Here is a 24,894-nt window from a genome sequence, read left to right on the forward strand (position 1 = left end):
TCAATGCTGTAGATTTGAATCCGGACAGAAGTTAAAGCTATGATATTAGCAGGATGAAAACAGTTATGACAGCTTTTTATATAATCATGATATTTACGACTTTACAAAACTAAAATAGTTTGAACAGAGGTAAGTTAAAATAAACGTGTTTTTTTTTCTTACTTTGGAGTATGTGCTATTTCTAAATTTAACTTTTTGGTACTAAACACTGTAAACTAACTACTAATTTTCTTAGATGTACAGCAGTTAGTATATTCATTAACGGATCAATTTAGCTTTCAGACGTTTCTGTTACAGTTTGTCTTTATCCAAAGAGATTCCAGCAACACCGTTTAAAAAAAGCCACAGTTGCGCAGCCTATATAACGGTGAGGTTAAATGCGGTTAGTTAAGTGAAATAACTTCTGTTAGAAATAGCGAAGAACAAATGATGTGCAAAAAAATTACGCTTTTCTACTAATGTCCACATTGACAAAATCTTAATAATCAATAAATACTAGTAATAGTTTAGGTTAGGGGGTACAGAGAAATCTTTTGCATTTTAAAGTGAAAGTATGGATTTATATTGGATAATAAAATTATTGCAGTGAGTCGCAAAGGTGTACTGAGTATTTCAGTGAGGATATTTGGTTGCATAGGTGAAGTCATCCAGTACAGCATATTGCTTCTTGCCTGACTCGCAATATAATTGGTCGTATTATTGTATGTATTAAAAATGCCAATCAGTACTTGAGTGACATGCCTATGCAATGGTTTCCAATCTTGGTGCTGCAGTACTACTGTGTCTTCTGGTTTATGTACAAGCTTAGCTCTCAGGTGTTTATTTAAGTCCTTCACCGTAATCATTTACAACAGCTGCCTGTAATTAAAATGCTCCGTTAAAGCAATTATAACTTAAGATTCCAAACTCAGCTGGAACAAAAACCTGAAGAGATGGGGGTAATACAGGACCAGGATTGAAAACCACTGGTCTATGCTCTCACATCCTGTGAGGGGTAGTAGATAAAATACATTATTCTGACTGCATGTACACAGACTCGTGTGCCTGAGAGATTCACCAAAACCAATGGTAATACTGTGCTTTCTGTAGGTTGCCCCTCCTGCTAATAAACATGGAGCCAGACCAGCTGATTGAATGGAGGGAGGAGAAGGAGGAGATGAGGGCAGAGCTGTCCAAGATGCAGGACCTGCTGGCAGAGAGCCGGGCAGAAAGAGTCGCCCTGGAGGTGCGGAACCAGGCGCTGAAGGACAGAGTATGGGCTCCTGGCCTGTCTGTGTGTGATACTGGAGCTGGGGAGTCAAATTGTGGTCATAAAAGGCTCTAGTGTCATTGTTGTTGTTGTTCCAGCCCAGCTCTCAGCTGCTTAGATGGTCTAATTAAATGATAAACTGAATTAATATGATGAATGAATAGAGCATCTTGAGTAATCCACATATGTCAAGTGATCAGTTACACTTATATAAGTTTTTATTTGTGTATCTGATTAAATAATATCCATAATTTAATAATTGAGAGCTCCAGTTGGCTCAACAACCAAAACACACTGTGGCCTCCATAACTGGAGGTTGTCACGCCTGTAATATTCCAGGGCCAAGTCAGTGTCCGAGGTTTGCCCAGCATTGAAAAGGCAAGAGGCTTACAGTTCTTGGAGGTATCCTAAAAGCACTAACAGCCAATGCCTTGAGTGCAGGACGAGTCCTACAGCCAAGCGCAGTTATGCTATTGAAAGCTTTGCCTGGGAGTTATTTCTCAGGGGGGTAGCACACATTTGGTAATGTGGGCACCTGCAGTGGCCTCATCCTTCCTGGGGGAACAGAGAGTAGTAACCAGGTGCTCCCAGTCTAATTTCAGGTTCCAAATTGGGTAAAAAAGGGAGAAAATGATTGTAGATTCCAGTCTCAGGGACTGAAATAACATACAGTGAGGGAAAAAAGTATTTGAGCCCCTGCTGATCCCCAGAAATGATCAGTCTATCATTTTAATGGTAGGTGTATTTTAACAGTGAGAGACAGAATAACAACAAAAAAATCCAGAAAAACGCATTTCAAAAAAGTAATAAATTGATTTGCATGTTAATGAGGGAAATAAGTATTTGATCCCCTATCAATCAGCAAGATTTCTGGCTCCCAGGTGTCTTTTATACAGGTAACGAGCTGAGATTAGGAGCACTCTCTTAAAGGGAGTTACCTGTATAAAAGACACCTGTCCACAGAAGCAATCAATCAATCAGATTCCAAACTCTCCACCATGGCCAAGACCAAAGAGCTGTCCATGGATGTCAGGGACAAGATTGTAGACCTACACAAGGCTGGAATGGGCTACAAGACCATCGCCAAGCAGCTTGGTGAGAAGGTGACAACAGTTGGTGCGATTATTCGCAAATGAAAGAAACGCAAAATAACTGTCAGTCTCCCTCGGTCTGGGGCTCCATGCAAGATCTCACCTCATGGAGTTTCAATGATCATGAGAACGGTGAGGAATCAGCCCAGAACTACACGGGAAGATCTTGTTAATGATCTCAAGGCAGCTGGGACCATAGTCACCAAGAAAACAATTGGTAACACACTACGCCGTGAAGGACTGAAATCCTGCAGCGCCCGCAAGGCCCCCCTGCTCAAGAAAGCACGTATACAGGCCCGTCTGAAGTTTGCCAATGAACATCTGAATGATTCAGAGGAGAACTGGGTGAAAGTGTTGTGGTCGGATGAGACCAAAATCGAGCTCTTTGGCATCAACTCAACTCGCCGTGTTTGGAGGAGGAGGAATGACCCCAAGAACACCATCCCCACCGTCAACCATGGAGGTGGAAACATTATGCTTTGCGGGTGTTTTTCTGCTAAGGGGACAGGACAACTGCACCACATCAAAGGGACGATGGACGGGGCCATGTACCGTCAAACCTTGGGTGAGAACCTCCTTCCCTCAGCCAGGGCATTGAAAATGGGTCGTGGATGGGTATTCCAGCATGACAATGACCCAAAACACACAGCCAAGGCAACAAAGGAGTGGCTCAAGAAGAAGCACATTAAGGTCCTGGAGTGGCCTAGCCAGTCTCCAGACCTTAATCCCATAGAAAATGTGTGGAGGGAACTGAAGGTTCGAGTTGCCAAACGTCAGCCTCGAAACCTTAATGACTTGGAGAGGATCTGCAAAGAGGAGTGGGACAAAATCCCTCCTGAGATGTGTGCCAACCTGGTGGCCAACTACAAGAAACTTCTGACCTCTGTGATTGCCAACAAGGGTTTTGCCACCAAGTACTAAGTCGAAGGGGTCAAATACTTATTTCCCTCATTAACATGCAAATCAATTTATAACTTTTTTGAAATACGTTTTTCTGGAATTTGTTGTTGTTATTCTGTCTCTCACTGTTAAAATACACCTACCATTAAAATGATAGACTGATCATGTCTTTGTCAGTGGGCAAACATACAAAATCAGCAGGGGATCAGATACTTTTTTCCCCCACTGTACATGAAGCAGTGTATCCAAAAGTATGAGATCTGAAAAAGAAAAACCCAAAAGAAAGAAAGTGAGAACAATTAAATGTGTTGAAATTGTGGCCACAACTTGAAGTTAAGTAAGTTTTTACTTCAGTCTAAGGTTGTTGAAGCCAATACCTTACCTATGGGTAAATCTGCTGTATTTAAGTATTGAATTAATATGAATTACCTAATTGCCAAAAATGTGTGCAACGGATCTTTTATCACAGGCCACATATCTAAAGTATCGATTTAACCATTTCTTATAACAGACTGCATATAGCTCTTATTATCACTGTCTTATACCTGTGTTAAATTTTTAATTTCTGTGCAGCGCTCTGCCACTCTCCATTGACCCCTGTGTCTGTGTGTCGCTCCCCAGCTGTCTGTCTCTCTGGACCCCTCTCTCTCCCTGCCCCTCAGGCACCGGCTGGACCATGAGCAGCGGGAGTCGCGGCGGAAGCTGCGGGAGAGCCGGGAGAGAGAGGGCAGGCAGGCGCTGCTGGTGACGAAGCTCCAGAGCAAGGTGAGCGGTTGTGGGGGGGGAGGTGTGGAACGTGCACACCGCCCTCAACAGCACTGGGGCTCACATTGTGTGGATATCCCAATCCCAATTCAATGGTTTGCTCAATTACATTGTGTGGATCAAGTTTCAGAATGCACATCCCTCGTCACTCTTGTCTCTTGGTTGTCTTTCAATTGGTTTCCTTTTTATCCTGATCTGATCAATTTAAATGTAAAATTAGTATTTCTCTCTATGTATCCGAGAGGGTTTTTCAATATTCTCTCCCTGCCAGGTGTGTGAGTATCGTGCCCGCTGTCAGCAGCTGGAGCAGCAGGTGATGAGTCGAGAGACTGAGCTACGCAGAAAAGAGGTGAGTCCAGACTGGGCAGGGGATTGAACACACCTTGGCCCTTCTTGTCCAGCATGCAAGGTATGGAGTTTATTATGATCTGATGCCAAGAAAGGTGGGGCAGCCCTGGTCTATACCCATGCAACGGCATTTCTCTCTACAGCTTCATTAAAAGGGTGAAATGAAATTCAGAGAATTATTGGTGTACAGTTTGGAGGCGTCTTTGGTTGTGTAGTAGAATTCCTCATGTTCATAACTGCTATTTCCTGAGAAATATTCCTAAGTGCACCTTTATACTTTTCATGTTAATGTAGTGATGATTGATAAGAGCAGCCTTTCTCTAATTCTAATGATGACCTCACAGAGGACCCACCTCTTTCTCGCGATCTGTCCGTTTCCTCGTTGCTCCACATCACTTTCAGATCCGTCACTCTCTTTGTCCTCCTTCTTGCAGATGTGGACTCGAGAGGAGCACAGCGACAGCCTGGAGGGCGCCCTCATCAGGTTGGAGGAGGAGCAGCAGAGGTGAGGAGGCATGGCGGTTCCAGCTTCGTGCCCTATTGAGTGAATGTGAACGGCTGCATCCCAAACCACTCCCTGCTGCCTTTCAGTAAGTGTGCACTCTGTGTGGCATTTTGCTGATGTCACAGACTGCACATGGGTGGGCAAAGGAGTGATTATTGAATAGCCAATCAAATTAGCACTAGTATTCATCTCTGTAAAAGTGTAACTTTTATGTTTGTTTTGCAGTTGCAGGTCAACCTTAGATCCCATCTGCTGCAGAGTGTCTGGGTGGCCAATAAGTCAGTAGTCAGACAATTAACTATACATCCAGTTGGAGCCAGAACGCATTGACTGACATGAATTGCTACAAGAACAGTGTTCAGATTTAAAGCTTAAAAAATAATGTAAAGTATGGAAATTTCTTTGCCTCTTGTCTGTGTCTGCAGGAGCTTAGGCCTTGCTGAGCTGAACTCTCTCCTGCGCAGTCAGCTCAACCAATTAGGCGAGGTGAATGAAGCCCTGAGGGAGGACCTGGAGAAGCTCACAGCTGATTGGACAAGAGCTGTAGAGGAAGTGGGGCAAAAAGAAGTGGAATGGCAAAAAGAGAGAGAAGTAAAGAACAAAGGGAAAATGCACCATAACACTCATCAAACTGTCTAAATCTTGTTCTTTATCTGAGGAAGAAGTAATATGTAAACTCTGCTTTTGTTTTCTAAAGCAGTGCGTCAGTAGGCAGAATTTGACTGCAAAGTATGAAAGAATCAGAAAAATTGCAAGCAATCCTGTGCGATTAAGAATGGTCACCCATGCTGTGTGACTCTTGATGACCCAGTTAATGTATCTCATCTCGTCTCTGTTTTTCAGCTGCTAACAGCCCACATTAGCGATGAGCACAATCGTCTGCTGTCTCTCTGGAAGGAGGTGGTGACTTTCCGGCGTCACTTTCAGACCATGAAGACTGCCACCGACCGGTAACGCCTCCCCCCGACACTGAGACCGTGCAAAAACAGCGCAGAGTAGCATTTGAGAAGCAGGGTCTGGCCTCTTAAAACAAACTTCACAACACTACAGTCATTATACCTGCAGTCACCTCCAGTCTGCAGGGCTGATCTCACTCGCAAGCAGAATCTTATGTGGAGTCTGTGAAAGTTGTTACAAGATTAAAAGGCGTCTGATTTAAGTAGCCTGACTATCAATATATCCATAGTCTCTGGGATACCTTGAGAGAGGACAGGATTTTAAAATCACCTTTAAACTATGACATTAACATTAAATTAAGCATTAAATCAGATGTTTACTGGTGCTTAATTACTTAGTGAGAAATACTATTCTGCTGTTTAATAAAGGCCTAGTGCTTAATTTACACATACATGTTTTTGGTTAAACTGTTTTTAAATCCTGTCTCATAGTTATATTGAGTATAGAGCAATTTAGAAACACTGTTTTTCCTAAACTCTATCTGCTGGTTTCACAGACCTTGATTATCACTAGTCTTGGACTATTCTATATAAAATAGCATTGGGTCGTCCAAGATTAATGCTAATCTGAGTTTCTGAAATCAGCCCTATATCCTGTAATGTTATTTTAAACGTGAGTTCAATCTTAAAATGTAGATCTAAAGAACAGTGATTTTCCTACAGTGACAGGTTAATTACATTACATTATTTGTCATTTAGCAGACGCTCTTATTAAGGGCGACTCACAGTACCCATTTATACAACTGGGTATTTTTACTAGAGCAATCTAACTGAAGTACCTTGCTCAACAGTACAACAGCACTGCCCCACCCGGGATTTGAATCCACAACCTTCCAGTCATGAGTCCAGAGCCCAAACCACTACTGCACAGTGCTGCCTATGGAACTGATCCTCTTTAGTCTATAGCAGAAGCAACGACAAGAGGATTTGATATAAGTATTCAATATCCCAAAAGGAACAAAGTCAATCCTTTAATAGCAATCAAGTTATTAGTATGCAACTGAATGAGCTAAACAGGCCCAGCAGCCTTCTCTCATTTGTAACCTCTCGTGTTTCTTTGTTCTAAAAGACGATTGCTACTACCAGTGACCTAAAGTTAAGGTGAATACCACATGCCAGTCACCTTGACCAGAACAGATGTTAAAGTGAGGTCCTTCCTGCAGGGATCTCTGGGAGCTGAGGGCCGACTTCTCACGCTTGTCAACCTCTCTGCTGATGAGCTGCAGCACCGTGAGCTCCAGTCCTCCCCTGGCCACCCTGCCCGCTCCCCAGGACCCCTCCATCTCCCTGCCGCCCCCCCTCACCCTGCAGGACCTCTCGGAGGAGCTGCGGGAGAAGGAACAGGAGGCCGCCGTGCTGCGCCTCCAAACACAGGCGGAGAGAGAGGATCTGAGGGCCAAGTGAGAGATTGCATTATCGTCTCTATTTCTAGGGAATGCTGAAGGCTGTGTAAGACACGGTTTACTGTACAACAGCCCTGTCATCATGGGAGGCAATAAAAATTAACCTCCTGGATGTTGTAGTTTTGTAATTTAGGTTCACTTGCGATAAATGGCATGGAAAATCCCGCAGGTATTTGGGAGTGCGCTGCAGGCCGACTGAAAGCTGTATTCTGTATTTGTAATTCTTAGAATAATGCAGAGTACGAGGCAAAGCAGGATTTCACAAGTGGCCTAAACCAAAGCCCTGATCCAGTTTATTGCCAGTGTGTTAGTATACTAAAGGAAAAAACTAAATAAAAAGCAAGAAAGCAGGGTGAATGAGGACTGAAGATACTGATGCATTTCTAACATTTCAAGAGGGGAAAAGGAATCTGGTAACATGTTGATAGTGTTTTTTTTCTGTGTATACAGATCAGAAGGTTTGGAGTCTATTTATTAAAGCTCTCAAAGTCTGTCTTTCCTCCTCCTCTTTCTTCTTTCTCTCTTTCCAGGATCGAGTCCCTGACCTGCTCTCTACACTCCCTGGATGCGGAGAGAGAGGAGTGGGAGAAGGAGAGAGAGAGGGAGCAGGAGAGGTGTAGAGAGACCGAGAGAGATTTGGATGCGGTCCGAGAGGCTGTGGAGAAGTTGGTAGGAGAAATAAATGACTGTTTTGGGAAGAAAAGTGCTTGCGTTGTGTTCGCAGTGGAAGTGTGACAGGGCTCACTGTACACATGTGGTCTGACAGTATATATCCCTCTCATTTGTACCTCTTACCTGCGAAAGTTGTTCCAAAGAAAACCAAACTATGATCGACTGAACCCGACTCCAGCACTGCTAACATCTTAGACCGCTTTACCTGCATTGTAACGTTCTAGTTTTTATTTGTACAGAACCCTAAACACTTTGAATGGTTGTATTGTCTGTCAAATGAGAGCTGACAGTGTCTGTGTCCTCTGTCTGTGTAGTCTAGAGTTGTCTCTAGACAGAAGGCTTATGGGAAAGCTGCTCCTTTCTCTTCCCAAGAGAGTACAACAGAGGGGCTGACATTCCTGCTCGCTGCCATTGCAGAGGCTGAGAGTGCCCTCCAGTGGAAACACCAGGAACTGCAGGTAACGGCACAAATGTCAGCCAAGCAGCCCCAGTCATATGGATTTAAGAAACCATTTAAAACACATGCTGAGATGTATTCCAGGTATTTCTAATCAGTCTAGGAAAGGCTAATTGACACAGGACCAGGCCGGATACCTGTTAAATAACTGAAACGGTTCCTCACTGCCTCTCAGGAAACAGAATTGTGTCTGAAAAAGGCCTTACTGGAGCGAGAGACTGAGTGCAAGTTATTGGAGCAGCGAATCACAGAGCTGGAACAGGAGGGGGAGGAGCTAAAGGCCAGGGTGGGCCGAGAAGAGCAGTTGCTGAGAGACACCCAAGAGTCACTCGAGAGGTGAGCAGTGGAGGGGTCTGTCAGCCTTCGGCCTGCTTGTACCTCCTGCGGGGAGGGACTCCTAAACAACCATGCTCTGCATCATATTACAGCAAGAGGGCGGCTGTGGTCTCCCTGAAGAGCCAACTTGAGGAGTCGGAGCGACAGGCCGAGGCGGTGAGGAAGGAGAATGCGTACCTGAGGATGCAGAGAGAGAGGGAGGAGGAGGAGAGGCGAGAGATGGAGAAAGAAAATGAGAAATGGTAAATATCTGTTTAAAAACAATATACATTTATATGAGTCTGTGCTTCAGATTAGCATTAAAAGCCATAGTAGGAAATTAGTTTATACTTCATGATGAACACCCATCTGTGAAGATTAATTAAGAATGAGAGGTGAGACTAATACATATGTATTGTGGCTGTGGTTGTGTTTCGGGGTCATTGTTGTAACGCGGTGGTGTGCGTGTCATTGTTGGGCACGGCTGTGCTGCCAGGCTGCGGGCCCAGGAGCAGGAGAGCGCCCAGAGCAGCCAGCGGGAAGCTGGGAGGAGGCAGGAGCTGCTGGGCCTGAGGGAAGCCCTGGAGAGCGCCCAGCTGGACCGGACCCTGGCCCAGAGAGAGAGCAGCGAGCTGAGGGACGCCCTGTTCACGGTAACGCCTCCCTGCCCACCTCTGGGCTTCGGCAGAAGCGGCCGGAGAGTCTTGGCCTTTGTTGTTATTATTTTTCTTAGGCACCTTTATCCAGAGTGACTTACAAGTGTTACAATATATGCCATTATTTTTGCATTTTGCAGTTGCAGGATTTGTACTGGAGAAATCTGGGTAAAGTAATAATAATGAATCTAGTCTTTCTTGCCTGTTGAATTATAAAACCTTGAGTAAGTCACATTCTGACTCCTTGTCTGTTGTCTGGCATCATTGTTCAGTTCAGTTTTTTCCAGTTTTGCTCTCTTTGTGCATCATACCTCTTACTTTGCTTTACCTCCTCCCTCTGGCCATTTACTTATCCTTTCATCCTCCTGTCCCCTTTTTCTTATCGGTCAATCATTCGCCCCTTTTTTTCCATTCCTCTCTGCTCCTTACCATTTCGCTTCTATAGTAATTAATTACATGTTCCTCATACTTCACTCTCTCTCTTCTCGCAGGCCCGGGAGTCTCTCCGCAACCTGTCGGTTTCACAGGACCAGCTGAAGAAGGACTTGGCAGACTCTCGCGACTCCCTGGAGAAGATGGCCGATCTGAATGAAGCACTGGCAGCAGACAAGAGGGACCTGAACGCACAGACTCTGCAGGTCTTGGCTCTGCTCTATGGACAGGGACACCCTTCCCATTGCTTTGGCTATAATATCTACAGAACTGCCCCAGCTGCTATTCCAGCTTTGCCGGTCTGCTTTCATTTGCCTTGTGAAAACACAGCTGCCTTTCTCACTGTTCATAGGTCCACCCTGCGCAATGTCTGCCTTTGAAGTATAATGCGTGTTCTGACAATGGTTTTGGGAACTAAAAATATCTTCCGGATCTGAAATTTCCCTCCAGACTAACTAGCACAGTTTTCCACCACAGTGTTAAATGTACTTCTGATGTTTTGGAGAATAGAGGAAGCATTTTAAAGGGGCAGATCTACCATGGACGCAAAAATGTAAACTTAGGTTAATAATTGGTTGGTGGTTATGCAGAGGTGATTCATTTTTAACAGGCCTTGAAGGTCAGATGTTACAGTTATGAATAAAAAATGAAAACTTGTTTGTGACCTGTGATGTGACCTCTCACTGCTTTTGTCCCCAGCTGGAGATGCAGCTGGCTAGTGTGCGCTCCCGACTGGAGGCGCTGGGATCCGAGAGCCTCTCCCTTCACCAGGAGCTCAAGACGGTGTCCCAGGAGGCGGCAGAACTCAGGTCCCAGAGGGCGCAGCACCAGGACTCCCTGCGACAAGCCACGGACAGGGAGAGTGAGCTGGAGAGAGAGGCCAGCAGACTGAGGGAGGAGCGGGAGAAAGACCTGGGCTGGCTGGAAGAGGTAGGTTGCCTGTGAAACGAAGGCATTGAAGTTGAACCCCTTCTAGGTTTCACGAGCTGTAGGCTGCTGTAACTACAGGAGTAGAAGCTTAACGTATATTATGTTGTAATAACATCACCCATCTAACAGTACAAATGTATCCAAACTAGGGCTGGGCGATATGACTTAAAAATAGTATCTCGATATTTTTAGAAGTTTGGGTATCTCTATCTCTATTTTTGTTTTTATCCAATCAAGCCACAAAATAATAAACTATATATATATACACACACACACACGCACACATCTATATACACACATAAGTTTAAAAATAGCTGGCGTTACAATAGTTTTAATAAATCTTAAATGCGGGGTGCCTTATCCCAGGGATTTTATATAAAACAATTATCCGGTCAAGGAAGGAAGGACAGCAGCTCCCGTCTAAAAACAGTCCACATTCACCGATGTCTCAAAAATTATTTTTTAGAGAAAAAGTGAACATCATAATGCTTACGCGTTTCGACTTATCTTCCTCAGAGCACATATACACTCACCTAAAGGATTATTAGGAACACCTGTTCAATTTCTCATTAATGCAATTATCTAACCAACCAATCACATGGCAGTTGCTTCAATGCATTTAGGGGTGTGGTCCTGGTCAAGACAATCTCCTGAACTCCAAACTGAATGTCTGAATGGGAAAGAAAGGTGATTTAAGCAATTTTGAGCGTGGCATGGTTGTTGGTGCCAGACGGGCCGGTCTGAGTATTTCACAATCTGCTCAGTTACTGGGATTTTCACGCACAACCATTTCTAGGGTTTACAAAGAATGGTGTGAAAAGGGAAAAACATCCAGTATGCGGCAGTCCTGTGGGCGAAAATGCCTTGTTGATGCTAGAGGTCAGAGGAGAATGGGCCGACTGATTCAAGCTGATAGAAGAGCAACTTTGACTGAAATAACCACTCGTTACAACCGAGGTATGCAGCAAAGCATTTGTGAAGCCACAACACGTACAACCTTGAGGCGGATGGGCTACAACAGCAGAAGACCCCACCGGGTACCACTCATCTCCACTACAAATAGGAAAAAGAGGCTACAATTTGCACAAGCTCACCAAAATTGGACAGTTGAAGACTGGAAAAATGTTGCCTGGTCTGATGAGTCTCGATTTCTGTTGAGACATTCAGATGGTAGAGTCAGAATTTGGCGTAAACAGAATGAGAACATGGATCCATCATGCCTTGTTACCACTGTGCAGGCTGGTGGTGGTGGTGTAATGGTGTGGGGGATGTTTTCTTGGCACACTTTAGGCCCCTTAGTGCCAATTGGGCATCGTTTAAATGCCACGGCCTACCTGAGCATTGTTTCTGACCATGTCCATCCCTTTATGACCACCATGTACCCATCCTCTGACGGCTACTTCCAGCAGGATAATGCACCATGTCACAAAGGTCGAATAATTTCAAATTGGTTTCTTGAACATGACAATGAGTTCACTGTACTAAACTGGCCCCCACAGTCACCAGATCTCAACCCAATAGAGCATCTTTGGGATGTGGTGGAACGGGAGCTTCGTGCCCTGGATGTGCATCCCACAAATCTCCATCAACTGCAAGATGCTATCCTGTCAATATGGGCCAACATTTCTAAAGAATGCTTTCAGCACCTTGTTGAATCAATGCCACGTAGAATTAAGGCAGTTCTGAAGGCGAAAGGGGGTCAAACACAGTATTAGTATGGTGTTCCTAATAATCCTTTAGGTGAGTGTATACATATACACAGTATGATTTACTGTCACATAACAACAATAACACATAAGTAATAGTGATCACGCAACACATGCGCTGTAAGGTACAGATTCAGGTAGATTTTGCACAGCCGGGTTTATAGAGGCGCATTAACATCTACTAGACAGACATTTCTAGTCTGTCGTGTCTCGATTCTACTTACAAGTACAGCACGTTGTTAATACAAAATAGTTATAATAATAATACAAGTGTTGAACCATCTTAATAAAAAGAAAATGATACTTTCTGCATGTGTTTGCATTGCTTTCCAATTGAATAAAATGCAAACAAACATTATTATTTTTATACAAATGATATCAGTCTAAATTAGCGGGGGTGGGGGTGCCTGCAGATCGAGTTCAGCCCGGCGACAGAGCAGGGCGGACCGTGTGCGCTTGCACATTAAAGAATCTCTTGGTTGTGCTGGTTATTGTGTCACTTCTCTCTCCTCATGTCTGTCTGTGTTTCTGATGCTCATTTCTCGCCGCATCCGACACGTGTGGAAGAACCGGGAAGAACGCAAAGCGTCCTAATGACGAAAAATACTGCCGTAAAGATTGCAATTTGCTACACCATGATATAAACGATATAGCATAATATGAAACGATAGACGTTTTTCTATCGTCATACGATATATATCATCATATCACACAGCCCTAATCCAAACTAAGGTAACAAGATTGGAATATGCAGCATATGAACCCTTATGTTCCTAAAACCTGAAACTGATCCTACTTTTAATTCTGCGGTGGCCCCTCTTCATAACCTTTCTGTGTGGATACAGGTTTCTGCTTAATAACAATAATAATACTACTATACATTTAACAGACTATACCGTGTATCTGTTGTCGCCCCAAGTGAGGGGCTATAACAGATAAATGAACTGATTCATATAAATCGTTCAATGTAATATTATGTTTAGTTTATTATGTATTATGTATAAATGTAAACGTGCAAGTCATTCTGGAAAACTTCCTGAAAGTACTGAAAACATCACGAAATGTACAGCCTCAATTATTATTATTATTACCAAGCCGTTATTATTATAACCAAGATAATGTAAACCATTGTGCTTAGAGTAATAATCATATAATACTGACCTCCAAAATGAAGAAAAAATAATGTATCCAATGAAAATCGGTCATTTGGGGATCCTGACAATTAAGCAAAGGTATTCAGTATTTTACAGATCGCTCAATACGAATTTTCCAATGTCAGGCAGCATGCGTGTTGGCAGAGCCGTGCTTTGTCTCATCTCTGCTGAAGCAGCACCAAGGTAACAGTGCCAAGCCTAGCTGAATAATGGCTGCTTTAACGGGTAATGGTGACATTTAATTTGTCAGACAGTGAACTATGCTCAACGAGTGCATCATAGTGTGGAGGGGGTCTCTCTTTCAGGGGTCTGGTTAACAAGAAAGCCATTCCTTTGTGTTCTCCCAGCTGTCTGGCCTGCATGGAGCGGCCTGCTCTGAGCTGCAGGGCCTGCGGGAGGAGCTAAGCAGGGCATCTGAGTGCCTGAGCCGCGCCGAGAGAGAGAAGGAGGCCGTGCTGCAGGAAGGAGAGAGGCTGGGGAGCAGCATGAGGGCGTTGGAGAAGGAGAAGGAAGGGCTGGAGAGGGAGAGAGAGGAGCTCAGGTGAACGGGAGTGGCTGTAGCAGTAGGCACGTTGACAATGCCATTTCTGATGTTCCACACTATTGCATCCAGATCAACTGTCCTGAGGTCCATCCTGCTGCCTGCCCCCCAAGGGCTTCTCATGCTTATTAAGTCAGACATGCTAACAGGTCTTACCACTGAAGAATACAACCTATCGATTACAATGTTCCTGAACGGGATCTGCAGCTACCCCTTTGATCTGCTACGCTGGTCTGTTTGAGCTGGCTAATGCACAGTAGTGTATGTTACAGTGCGTTTCCTCAAAGGTAAATAGTAACGGTCTCTTCCAGTACAGTCTTCCCATTACATCGTAATTGTTTCCGAGACTAGCGATGTTAGTCGAGACATATTTTACAATAAATGCAGTGTTAAAATGGGGATGGTGGTTCCAATCCAGACAATCAGTTTTGAGCAAGAAAAAATATATATTTTTATACTTATGAAAAATTTACAGAAAATATGAAATCTCACACAAGAACGAAATGAAGGAGGAGGCACTTACTCTTAAACTGCAAACTTAAACAGAAGCATCCCTATTCAAAGCCATTGTGAACATTCAGGAGTAAACTGTTAAATTAACTGTAAGAAAATGATTAAGATACAAGTGCTGACTGCAGAATGAAACTCTGGGAAGTGATGCCAGAAATAAAAATGCACTAGTAGCCCAAAATGACAGACCCAAAGAAAATCAATATATGTGGTGTTTTTGCCCTCCACAACATTTATATAAATGAATAAACCCTCCCTCCCATTCTTTCATGTAAATCTTATCGTATTGAAACTCATAATTGTATTGAAATAAAATTAGCAGCCCGATAAAGCAATTTGGGAAGAGTGTACCAACTTGCTAAACTATAGAGGGCAAGGGAGGTCTTGTACACTGATTCAGTCGCATGCTACGCTCTTGTGGATCGTTCTGCGCAGAAGCAAACCAATTGAGCTATGTGTTCACAGGGGTTGCTTTCATATAACGCAGAATTCTGCAGTTCTGTGCTTCTCCATCCATGGGATCGTTGGATTTCTGCAGATCTGTGCAGACCTGTGGAAATGTGTGCTACAAGAACACAACCTTAGCAACAGTATTGAAAACATCAACATGCACCTGCTAAGTGCAATGTTGCCAAAATAAGTGTGGAACGACCTATGTTGTCAACCTATGTTGACTGTACAATCTAAAACAATAAATGTGTCTTTTGCAATAACAAGGCTCGTTTAAAATAAACGCTGTGCCAACACTCCAACCTGAAGTGACTGCACCACCTACAAAAAAAAATAAACATTTTGTATGACCATAATGATGATAAGGATGATGGAGATTATTTCTTATCAAGTTTTTTTCAAACTGAAATGAAAACATTCACTTATGTAGGTACTCAAAGCACACAATGAGAAATCCTGTAATAATATCCACACACTAATAATAACCACAAATATATATATATATCTGCAAAAATATGGTGTGTGAAAAGACCCACATAAAATATAAAACTGAAAACAAGTGAAGCAAGAAAATGATACACATTTAAAGTTGTGTATATGATAGACTCAATCTGGATGAGTGGTATGTATCGTACTTACACGCTATTGCAACACGTAAAACCATATTTATTGGTTAGCATTCATGATTCCCTTTAAATACAACCTTATGCTTTCTGAAAGTGGTAGAATTTGAATGTGCAATGTATCTGTAGTTCATTATGAAGTATTTGTTATATGAATACATCACGATTACGACACTAGCTTCTTTTTCTCGCTTTGTTCTTGCATTTAACTTAATATATCTTGACTTGTAAATTAATGGGAGTTGATTAACTCCATCTGAATAAAAAAAAAAACCGTCTGCACCGGTTTAATTTCTTCCCATGACGGATCTCTTCTGACACTTGCACTTGTGTTCTCCACAGGTCACACTGCGAGTCTCTGCAGCTCCAGCTCTCCCTGACCAATCAGAAGAACTCCAGCCTTGAAATAGTGCAAGGTCAGCTGGAGGTTAAAGTTCAGATGCTGCTGCAGGCCAAGGAAGTCCTACAGGGTACGCCGAAAGGAATGCCATGAGTCTCAAATCACAATGCACAAGTGTTTCAGGCACTGAGCAAATAGCTTTCAGTCATCTATCAGGGATCAACATGTCTGCCAGAAACAGGAAGAATATGTGTGGCTTGAAGTCATAATTTCAAGGGGAAAACTCACCTGTATAAAGTACATGCTGCACTTGGAAATGACAATCGACAAGGAACTGTGAAAATATAACACAGAGACGGCAATAGATTGAATAGCGAAATTACAAAATACAGAATGCAATTCCAGTTTCAGAGATTCGGATACAGAAACAAAATACAATAGAAAATATAACTTAAAAATCTTGAAAACTGCCTACAGTGGCTATTAGAGGGACAGGTGCATACTTAGAGATGTAAATGTTTCAATAACGCCCCCCCGATGTCTGTGTTAATAGAAAGTGATCCATTTTATAATGGGAGCATATCACTTGAATTTTCCCTGTATCTGCTTTCTTAACCCTTTGCAGAGACGCAGCAATGCCTGGCAATAAGACAATTACACTCACCTGATGTCTTTACTTTATCTGTGTTTGAAGACGTCACTTGTCCCCTGTTGTTGCTTTGTACATGTATACTGTTCTCCTGTTTCCAGGGGAGATCCGGTGTCTGCGCACGGAGCTGCAGAGCGAAGTGGCCAGGCTGGAGCAGGAGAGGGCGGGGTGGCGGGAGGAGAGCGAGCAGAGCCAACGGGAGCAAGAGAACACAGGGGCTGAGATCGAGAGGCTCCTGCAGGCACTGGCCCAGGCGGAGGAGAGGCGGAGGGTGGAGGTGGAGGAGAGGGAACGGGAGAGGGAGGGCTGGCAGCGAGAGAGGGAGGCGTTGAGCTCGGAGCTGGGGGAAAGGGATGGAGAGGTGGGGACACTGGGCCAGAGGGCCGAAGCTCTGGTACGGGAACTCGAGGAGCTGTCAGAGGTGCTGAGTGGGAGAGAGGCTGAGATCGAGGAGCTCCAGAGCAAGGAAGCAGCTGAGCGTAGGGCCAAGGAGGAGAAACTCCAGGGGATCAGTGAAGAGGCGAGGAGGTGGAGAGCCAGGGTGGAGGCTCTCGAGAAGGAGAGAGAGGGACTGTGCCGCCAGGTGGAGGAAGGGGAGGCCCTGAGGGAACGGGCTCGGGAGCTGGAGCTGGGGAGGGATGAGCTGGCGGCGGAGCTGAGGGAGAAGGAGTTGGCTCTGAAGGACAAGGAGGGAAACATTAGGCGCTTAGAGACCAGGGTGCAGATGCTGGAGGGGGAGAGAGATGATCTAAGCTCGGTGCTGAGAGGCAGGGAGGGCCTGGAGGGGAGGGTGGCAGCACTGGAGCGCCTGAACTCCGAGCTGAGGGACAGGGAGAGGCTGAGTCAGAGGGCGCTGAGAGAGGAGGAAGAGAAAGGGCGACGGGGGGAGGAAGAGAGGGAGAGACTCAGGAGCTCCTGGAGGGAGAGGGAGGAAAGACTAAGGGGGGATGTGCTGCAAAGGGATGTAGAGATAGAAAGATTGACGAGTAGAATCGGGGCCTTAGAGAGAGAGTGGGAGGAGACCAGGGTGCAAAAGGACGAGCTCAGGAGGGAAGATGAGAAGAAGGCGGCTCATTTGAGGGACAGAGAGGAGGAGGTGGAGAGGATGAGGGACACTCTACGCAGAGGGGAGGAAGAGGCAGCTGCCAAGTTCCAGCAAAGTGAGGGCAAGGTGAGGCGGCTGGAGGCGAGAGTACAGGAGCTGGAGACACTCAAAGAGGTGCTCAGCGGCCAGCTTAGAGAGGTGCAGGTGACACGAGAGAGAGAGAGGGCAGAGAAAGAAGAACAGCTGAGGGAGACAACCCAGGAGCTTAGGAATGCTCAGAGAGAGATCCAGACACTGAGTGAAAGACTGCAGGAGAGCAACAGGGAGAGGGAGAGGGTGTTACAGCAGGCTGAGAAGAGGGAGAGGGAGGTGGAGAGTTGGAAAGAGATGGCAGAGGAAAGGGTGAGGGAGGTGGGTAAGATGGTGCAGCGTCTCCAGGAAAAGGAAGAAGAGGTGGAAAGGCTGAAAGATAGGGCAGAGGAAAGCAGTGGGGAGAGGGAGCAAATGGCACAATGCCTCGGAGAAAGGGAGCAGGAGGTGAGGCAGTTGCAGGACAGGGTGGAGGCAACGGAGGAGGAGCGGGAAGACTTTGCGTTTCGGTTGAGAGAGAGGGACAAGGAAATGGAGAGACTGGAGGCTCGAGTTGGGGAGCTTCAGCAGGGACAGCGGGCCTTGTTGGAGGAGAAAGGGGGGCAGGTGAAGCTGCTGGGGGACCACGTGCAGGATCTGGACAATGAAAGGGAACGCCTATCTACAGAACTGAAGACAATGGAGCAGGAGGTGGTGGCTCTGAGAGGCGCACTGGACCAAGCACAGCAAGAGATAGAGATGAGAAGCGGCTCTTTGAGGCTGCGAGAAGAAGAGATCCAGGATATAAAGACGTGCAGGGAGGCCACGTTAGCCCAGTTAGATGGTCTGAGGGTGATGGTGGAGGAGGTGAAGAAGGAGAGAGACCAAGCGAGAGCAGAAGTCAGGGACAAGGAGGGAGAGAACCAGCAGATGCGAGAGGGGCTGAAGTCCAGCATTAAAGAGATGGGGACACTGAAAGAGCTTTTGGAGGAGAGCCACCGGGAAGGGGAGAAGTTGAGGGCCATCTTGAAAGACAAGACCGAGGAGTTGGTGAGGGGGAGGGAGGAGCATGTGAGAGTGACTAAGGGGGAGATGGAGGAGCTGAGGAGTAGGATCAAGATTGTAGAGCAAGAGAGGCAGGAACTGAGTTGTCAGCTTGGAAGCTTGATGATTGAGAGGGAACGTTGGGAGGAGGAGAGCAGAGAAACCAGAACTCTGAGAGAAAGACTGGAGGATCTATATAGGGCTGAGCTGAAGGAGAGGGATGCAGAAGTAGCCAGCATGAGGGAGAGGGAAGGGGCATTGGAGAAGCAGAGGGAAGAATGGAGTTTGGTGATGGCAGAAAGAGACCGAGAGATCACCAACCTGAGGGAGAGAGCCAGGGAACAGGAGAGAGAGTGGGCAGCGCTCAGAGAAGAGGAGAGTCGGGAGATGGAGAGACTGAAGCAGGGGGTGGAGACACTGGGGAGGGAAGGGTCAGAAAAACTGCAGAGGGTGGAGAGGGAGGCGGCAGCAGAGAGGGAGAAAGTTAGGGAGCGCTACCTGGAGGAGCAGCAACTGCGGAGAGAGGGGGAGCAGGAGGCGGAGAGGCTGAGGGGGGCAGTAAAGGAGTGGGAGAGGCAGGCTGAGCGGCTGTCAGACACCCTGAAGGAAAGGGATGGTGAAGCGGTGGAGCTGAAGGAGAAGGCGGAGGAGAGCGAGAGAGAGCAGGAGAGGCTGTGGGCGCTGCTGCAGCAGAGAGACAGGGAGATAGAAAGATTGAGGGAGCGAGTTGAGGGACTGGAGAGGGCAGCAGAGGAGGGGGCCAGGCGGGAAACCATTCTGAGGGAGGAAAGGGAAGGGGAGAGGCGCCAACTGTGGGACACGCAGAGGAAAGAAGACGAGATGAGGGACAGAGAAATGCGACCCTTGAGGGATGCGGCAGAGAGAACGGCCAAGGCTGGGAGTAAAGCAGCAGAGCAGGAGCAAGAGGAGAAGCTGAGAAACGAGCTGAGGGCGAGAGACGGGGAGATTGTGCTGCTGATGGAGAGACTGGGGGCTCTGGAGAGGGAACGGGAAGACTTTCTCTCCAGCGCTGGAGCTGAGACCCAGACACTGGGGTGGCGGCTGTCCTCCTTGCTGGTGGAAAAGGAAGATGCCGTCCACACTCTGCAGCAGAGGGAGGTGGAGGTGCAAGTGCTGAAGGAGCGAGCTGAGGAGCTGGTGAGAGATCGAGCTCGGGTTCAGGGGGCCCTGGAGAGCACCGAGGCAGCTCTCATTGAGCAGCGGGAGCGGGTCAGAGAGCTGGAGCGAGGCATCAGGACTTGTCAGGAAGAGAGGGACATGGCAGTGTCTCGCCTCCTCAAGGTCAGTGGAGTTCACCTGCCCTGTAGCTCTTGTCTATCTTGGGTTCTTTGACTTGGTCCTTTTGTTGGATTGTGACACTGGCCAATGCTGATATAGACACAGTGATGGCTTCCTGTCAGTTTTTTGCACCAGGGATGCCCAGCCTGCTCCTGGAGAGCTCCTGTACAGCTAGTTTTATAGGAACACCCTAGACTGGGAACACATGCTTGTAATTAATTGAGCTCAAACTCTTGTTCAATTAAATCGCTGATGCTTAAAGGTATTCAGAGACCACTATCTGGTTACTTGGCTGGAATTAAATGTTTCCAACTGTATCAATTGAAGGTTTAGGGTGATCTATAACACCACCAGGATTGGGCTCTCCAGGACTAGGGTTGGACACCCTAAGTCTTAACATGAAGCCATTGCAAACATTCATTGCATTATGAACAGCTGGGGTCTCCAGTCCTGATTCTTTGGAGATACAGGATTTGCCAGCTTCCAATAACTTTTGCGTCATTTATGCTTTTATTTAGCAATCAATAGCATGATCTTTAGCTACTGATTGCAGATGCCTGTGAAACATGATGGATTGGGGATCCTCAGGATCAAGGTTGGAGACTCCACTTCTACAAGTTAATCAAAATTAATTCCAATATCAAAAGGCAGAGTTTTCAGAGAACACTTCAGAATATTCTATATATAAACAACAAGTTTTGTTTGAATGCACAACCTAGATATTTCAGCTATTATTTCCAAAAATAACAGTTTTCTGTCATAGAAGCTGACGTTTCTAACAGTGTATTCTGGCAGTGTGTTGCAAATGTCCAATCTTGCCTTCAATACTACTCCGCATGTGTCAGTGGCCTACTTTTTACAAAGTGGCTCTACCCATGAGTGCAGTGAGATTTCCTCAGAACTTGGGCTGTCATATAGGCTACACAGTGACTGTAATGAAAGTGTCCTCTTCTTTAAACCAGTTGTCAGTTTTGTCCTTTAACCCGCAGCTTCTTAAACCTCCTCCTTTGGGCCACAGTTTCTTTTCAATTTGTGTTCGGCTCTGAAATAGCTAAAAAAATCACATTATTAAAAAGCTCCTAGTTCAGGTATTAAGCTACACTTCTCTCTTTGCCCTTCTGCCCTAGATAAACAGCTTTATGAACAACCCACATCCATGTCATCTGCAACATTCAGGCTCAACTGCACCTCATTATTACCTATATTTCACTTTCCCTTCCCTAGCAAATTGGCAATACCATTTGGTCGTTCATCAGCTGCTGAGGGGAAGGAAACTGGCTTTTGTCTGTGCTGTATATCTGTAGATGTTTGATAGGGGATACAGGGTTTATGTGGGGTTACAGTTCTCTGAATCACAGCAGGAGATCAATTCTATCTGGGGGGTTTCTCTTTGGCATTTGGGTAGGCCGAGAAGGAGACTTCACCAGCACAGAGCGCAGGCATCCAGGAGAGGTTCAGCACCATGCACAGAGCCGTGGCACAGCTGGAGCATGACAAGCAACAGCTGGAAGCAGAGAAGAAACATCTGGAACGGCGCTCAGAGCGGCTGAGGATAGAGCGAGGACAGCTGAGGGAGACCCTGACTCAGGTATGTCCCTCACCAGCTGGAGCCCAGGGTCCCAATGATGAAACAGTGTTTCCTGTTTCCCAAACCCATTAACAGGTTCTATGACTGAGATTTTGAGAAAAGCTCAGGTCCTCTCTGACCCTTTGAGTCATGTCAGTAGGCACCATACACAATGGAATGCTTTCAGTTACAGTTGAAACACATAATGAAGCACACAAGGAATTGGGAATTATTGGATCTCATGTTAATTTCTTCTACATTTGCTCCCCATATCAGGTAGAGGAGGAGCGGGTGAAACTGCGCCACCAGCTGTCCAATTCAGACTCCGCCTATAGGAGTCACACCAGGTCAAAGGTCAGTCCTCATGCACACACCCTGTTCACTCTGTGCAGTGTATTTTTTTTTATTACCCACTGTCTATATATCAACTTAAACGTTATCCATCAAGGATTCCTCTAAAGCTGTAGGACTGTGTACCAGCCTGGTAAATTTAGGCTTTCACCCTCAGGCGTAGAACCAATTAGCAAAATGAGTTCTCCCCACTACACTCCTCTTCATTCAGGCGGAGAGCAAAGAAGAGGTGGAGATGGAGAGGCTGAGAGCTCGGGTCAAGGAGCTGGAGGAACAGGTGAGGGAAAGATCATATTATAGTGGATTGTGAAAGTAGAGTATCAGGGCCAGTCCCTGGAGCTACGTCCCTCATCACTCAGCTCAGGCTAGCATTGATACTGTTTGTGGGAGTCCAGTGGCCTGAGTGTTACAGCAAGATATAGGCAGGCTGAGATATCCATTGCAGTTATCACCTTCCTGCCCAAACAAAATACTTTTAAAGTGCTTAGACGAGAGCAGCTTACTAGTATAGTGTACTTCCTGAGCCTGATGTTTAAGCTTAGGACAGAAAATGCTGATCTTCGGAGAATTCTGCCTCAGAAAAGGTGTTGGGCTCAATTCTACTTCTTCAATTCCAATTCCCTTTTCAGACCCATTCCAAATAAATTGAAAAAGGAATTGGAATAGAAAAACTGGAATTGACCCCAGTTCTGCATCAGAGCAAATGATGGTGCATTGTAAATACCTGCTGAGATTTCAGTTCATTTGTGTTTCATATTGCTGTCTATTTCGAATGCATATGACACATTCAGGTTGCATCTTTGCACTGGAATTACCTGCCTATGTTATTATGCTCCAAAAAAATCATGAAACAAATGTCTTGATGTCATTTGTGAATTCTATCTCCTTTCAATTAAGCCTATCTTTGGTTGTGATTAGTGTGAAGAAGTGTATTTCCTTGAGCTCTACTATGGAAACTGGGACTTTTAAATATTTATTGGTGTTTAAATTTCGTATTCAAATTTGCTTTACTGACTGCAGGAGGTGAAAAAAGTAATCTGTGTTGCAGTGATGCTTGCACTTTCAATGGTTAGCGAGAGACGCACAGTCCCAGGGTCGCTAGTGAGTGATGAGCTCACCGTCTCCCAGCTGTCTCCTCTCTACCCCACCTTATGTTGGCAACACCCGGCCAGCTGTGCACTTCCTCTGGGAGATCCATCATCTGCAAATGGTACAGCCTGGCTGAACGGGCTGCCTGCACCAGTGATCACCCATCTGTGGCTCCCAGTGCAGGGTTTTGCAAGATTGTCTCTTAATCGGTCAATAAATAAATGAATCAATGAATACATTCTGCCCTTGGCCACTGTTACAGGGACTGCTTAATTAAATGAATTAATTAATTCATACTGCTATAGGCGTAGGTGTTTATGGATGGATGGACTAATCAGTGTCAATTAGTCCCTTTCCCTGCTGCTCTATCTCAGCAGCACTCGTACCCCCATTTATGTAGTGCTCCACACTTTTATAGACAGCAAAGATACCCTACCGATGGCACTTGGGAGCTCTGAGGGGGAAGTGCACAATGAGGAGCTTTGTACTGCAATTCATGCAACTCAGTAGGAACCACATGATCAGTCAGATTATTTCTTTCCTCTCTCCTGGACCGGCAGGTGCACTATCTCCGGCTCACGTTGGCCGTCGACTTCCGAGAAAGAGCGGAGTTCATCGAGCGCTCTTCCAGGAACAGCCAGTGGTTGCTGTCCCTGCGCCAGGACCTCTCCGATTCGCTGAGCCTGGTATCACAGAAGACACTCCCCTCGGTGCTGGAGGCCGAGACGCTGCGATTGGACAGGACCCTGAGGGAGGAGGAGCTGCGATTGTCTTTCAGCCAGTCATGAAAAAGGAAGGGAAAAAAAAGACCAGACACATTTAAATTTGCTTTTATGAAGGAAGAACAAAAGCTGATATTGTTCAACACTCGGGAAGGGTAACCCAGGGAGTTTCCTTATTGGTGTATCCCATTGTGCTTATCTCCTGTGTTGTAATTAATGCAATTGTTAATATTTTGCAGCCTCTCCAAGAAGTTTAAACCGAGGTCAAGAGGAAATCATTTAAAATGGCTCTAAGATACCCTGACAGAGTGGCACTAAATCACAAATTAAAGATACCAGGACGTTTTCCTGGCAGTGTGTGATCAGCTACCTTTGTTAGTAGAAAATTCTAATTATAAGGCCAGTATGCTGTAGTTATTTTAGGCTTAAGATAACATTAGGCATTGAGTGAGTGACTGGTGTTGATTGGTAATTTAAAAAAGGAGAATGGAGGTGGAACAAAATTCAGTTCCTTTTGCAGATGCATTGCAAAGAGTGAGGATTCTAACAGATAAGTGATGGTTTTTAACAGCCATTAGCCCTTAAAGGAAAATCTTTCATAAATTGATAGGATGTATATAAACTGCCATATTTTCTCTTGTATTAATATTAATGTCAAATGTACAGTTTGTTTATATTTAAAGCTGTAACACTAATTTATATATATATAAAATGTGTGTGTGTATGTATATATATATGTATATATATATATATATATATATATATATATATATAATATGTATATATACTAATTTATTAACTTGAGATTTTTTTATGTTCATTCATTCCTGGTTAATTTTATGTTTTTCTGTTATTTGTAAGCATTACATTATAAAAGTTTATAATGGATTTGTTTATTGTTAGATGAAGTACACAATAATTGTTCAGGGACATTGCAGGAATTCAGTTGAGATTTACATTACATATTAACATATTTTAACTTTAATATTATAACACCAACAGAATAACTTTCAGATGTAATTATGCCTAAAATGGTATGCTAATTTAGCTCTGGCA

The 24,894-nt window shown here is 45.1% G+C and overlaps 1 protein-coding gene across 2 annotated transcripts; it reads left to right on the forward strand.

Annotated features, from left to right (window-relative positions):
• On the forward strand, window positions 1-24,569 carry LOC136711515 (centrosome-associated protein CEP250). 2 transcript variants are annotated; one of them, XM_066687830.1, is made up of 22 exons: window positions 1-129; window positions 1,090-1,225; window positions 3,862-4,005; window positions 4,277-4,354; window positions 4,788-4,858; window positions 5,284-5,449; window positions 5,702-5,808; window positions 6,978-7,214; window positions 7,748-7,886; window positions 8,204-8,347; window positions 8,522-8,682; window positions 8,775-8,924; window positions 9,158-9,314; window positions 9,809-9,955; window positions 10,449-10,679; window positions 13,887-14,080; window positions 16,006-16,133; window positions 16,754-20,112; window positions 21,515-21,697; window positions 21,953-22,030; window positions 22,239-22,304; window positions 23,677-24,569. In XM_066687830.1, exons 2-22 carry the CDS (start codon window positions 1,112-1,114, stop codon window positions 23,902-23,904), a joined length of 6,282 nt encoding a protein of 2,093 aa, XP_066543927.1. In that variant the 5' UTR covers window positions 1-129; window positions 1,090-1,111; the 3' UTR covers window positions 23,905-24,569. The 2 variants fall into 2 exon arrangements, with proteins under 2 accessions (XP_066543927.1, XP_066543928.1); XM_066687831.1 differs by lacking the exon at window positions 22,239-22,304.
• The last annotated feature ends 325 nt before the right edge of the window (window positions 24,570-24,894 follow it).

This window comes from Amia ocellicauda, chromosome 16 (assembly GCF_036373705.1).
Source record: "Amia ocellicauda isolate fAmiCal2 chromosome 16, fAmiCal2.hap1, whole genome shotgun sequence".
Lineage (NCBI taxonomy): Eukaryota > Metazoa > Chordata > Actinopteri > Amiiformes > Amiidae > Amia > Amia ocellicauda.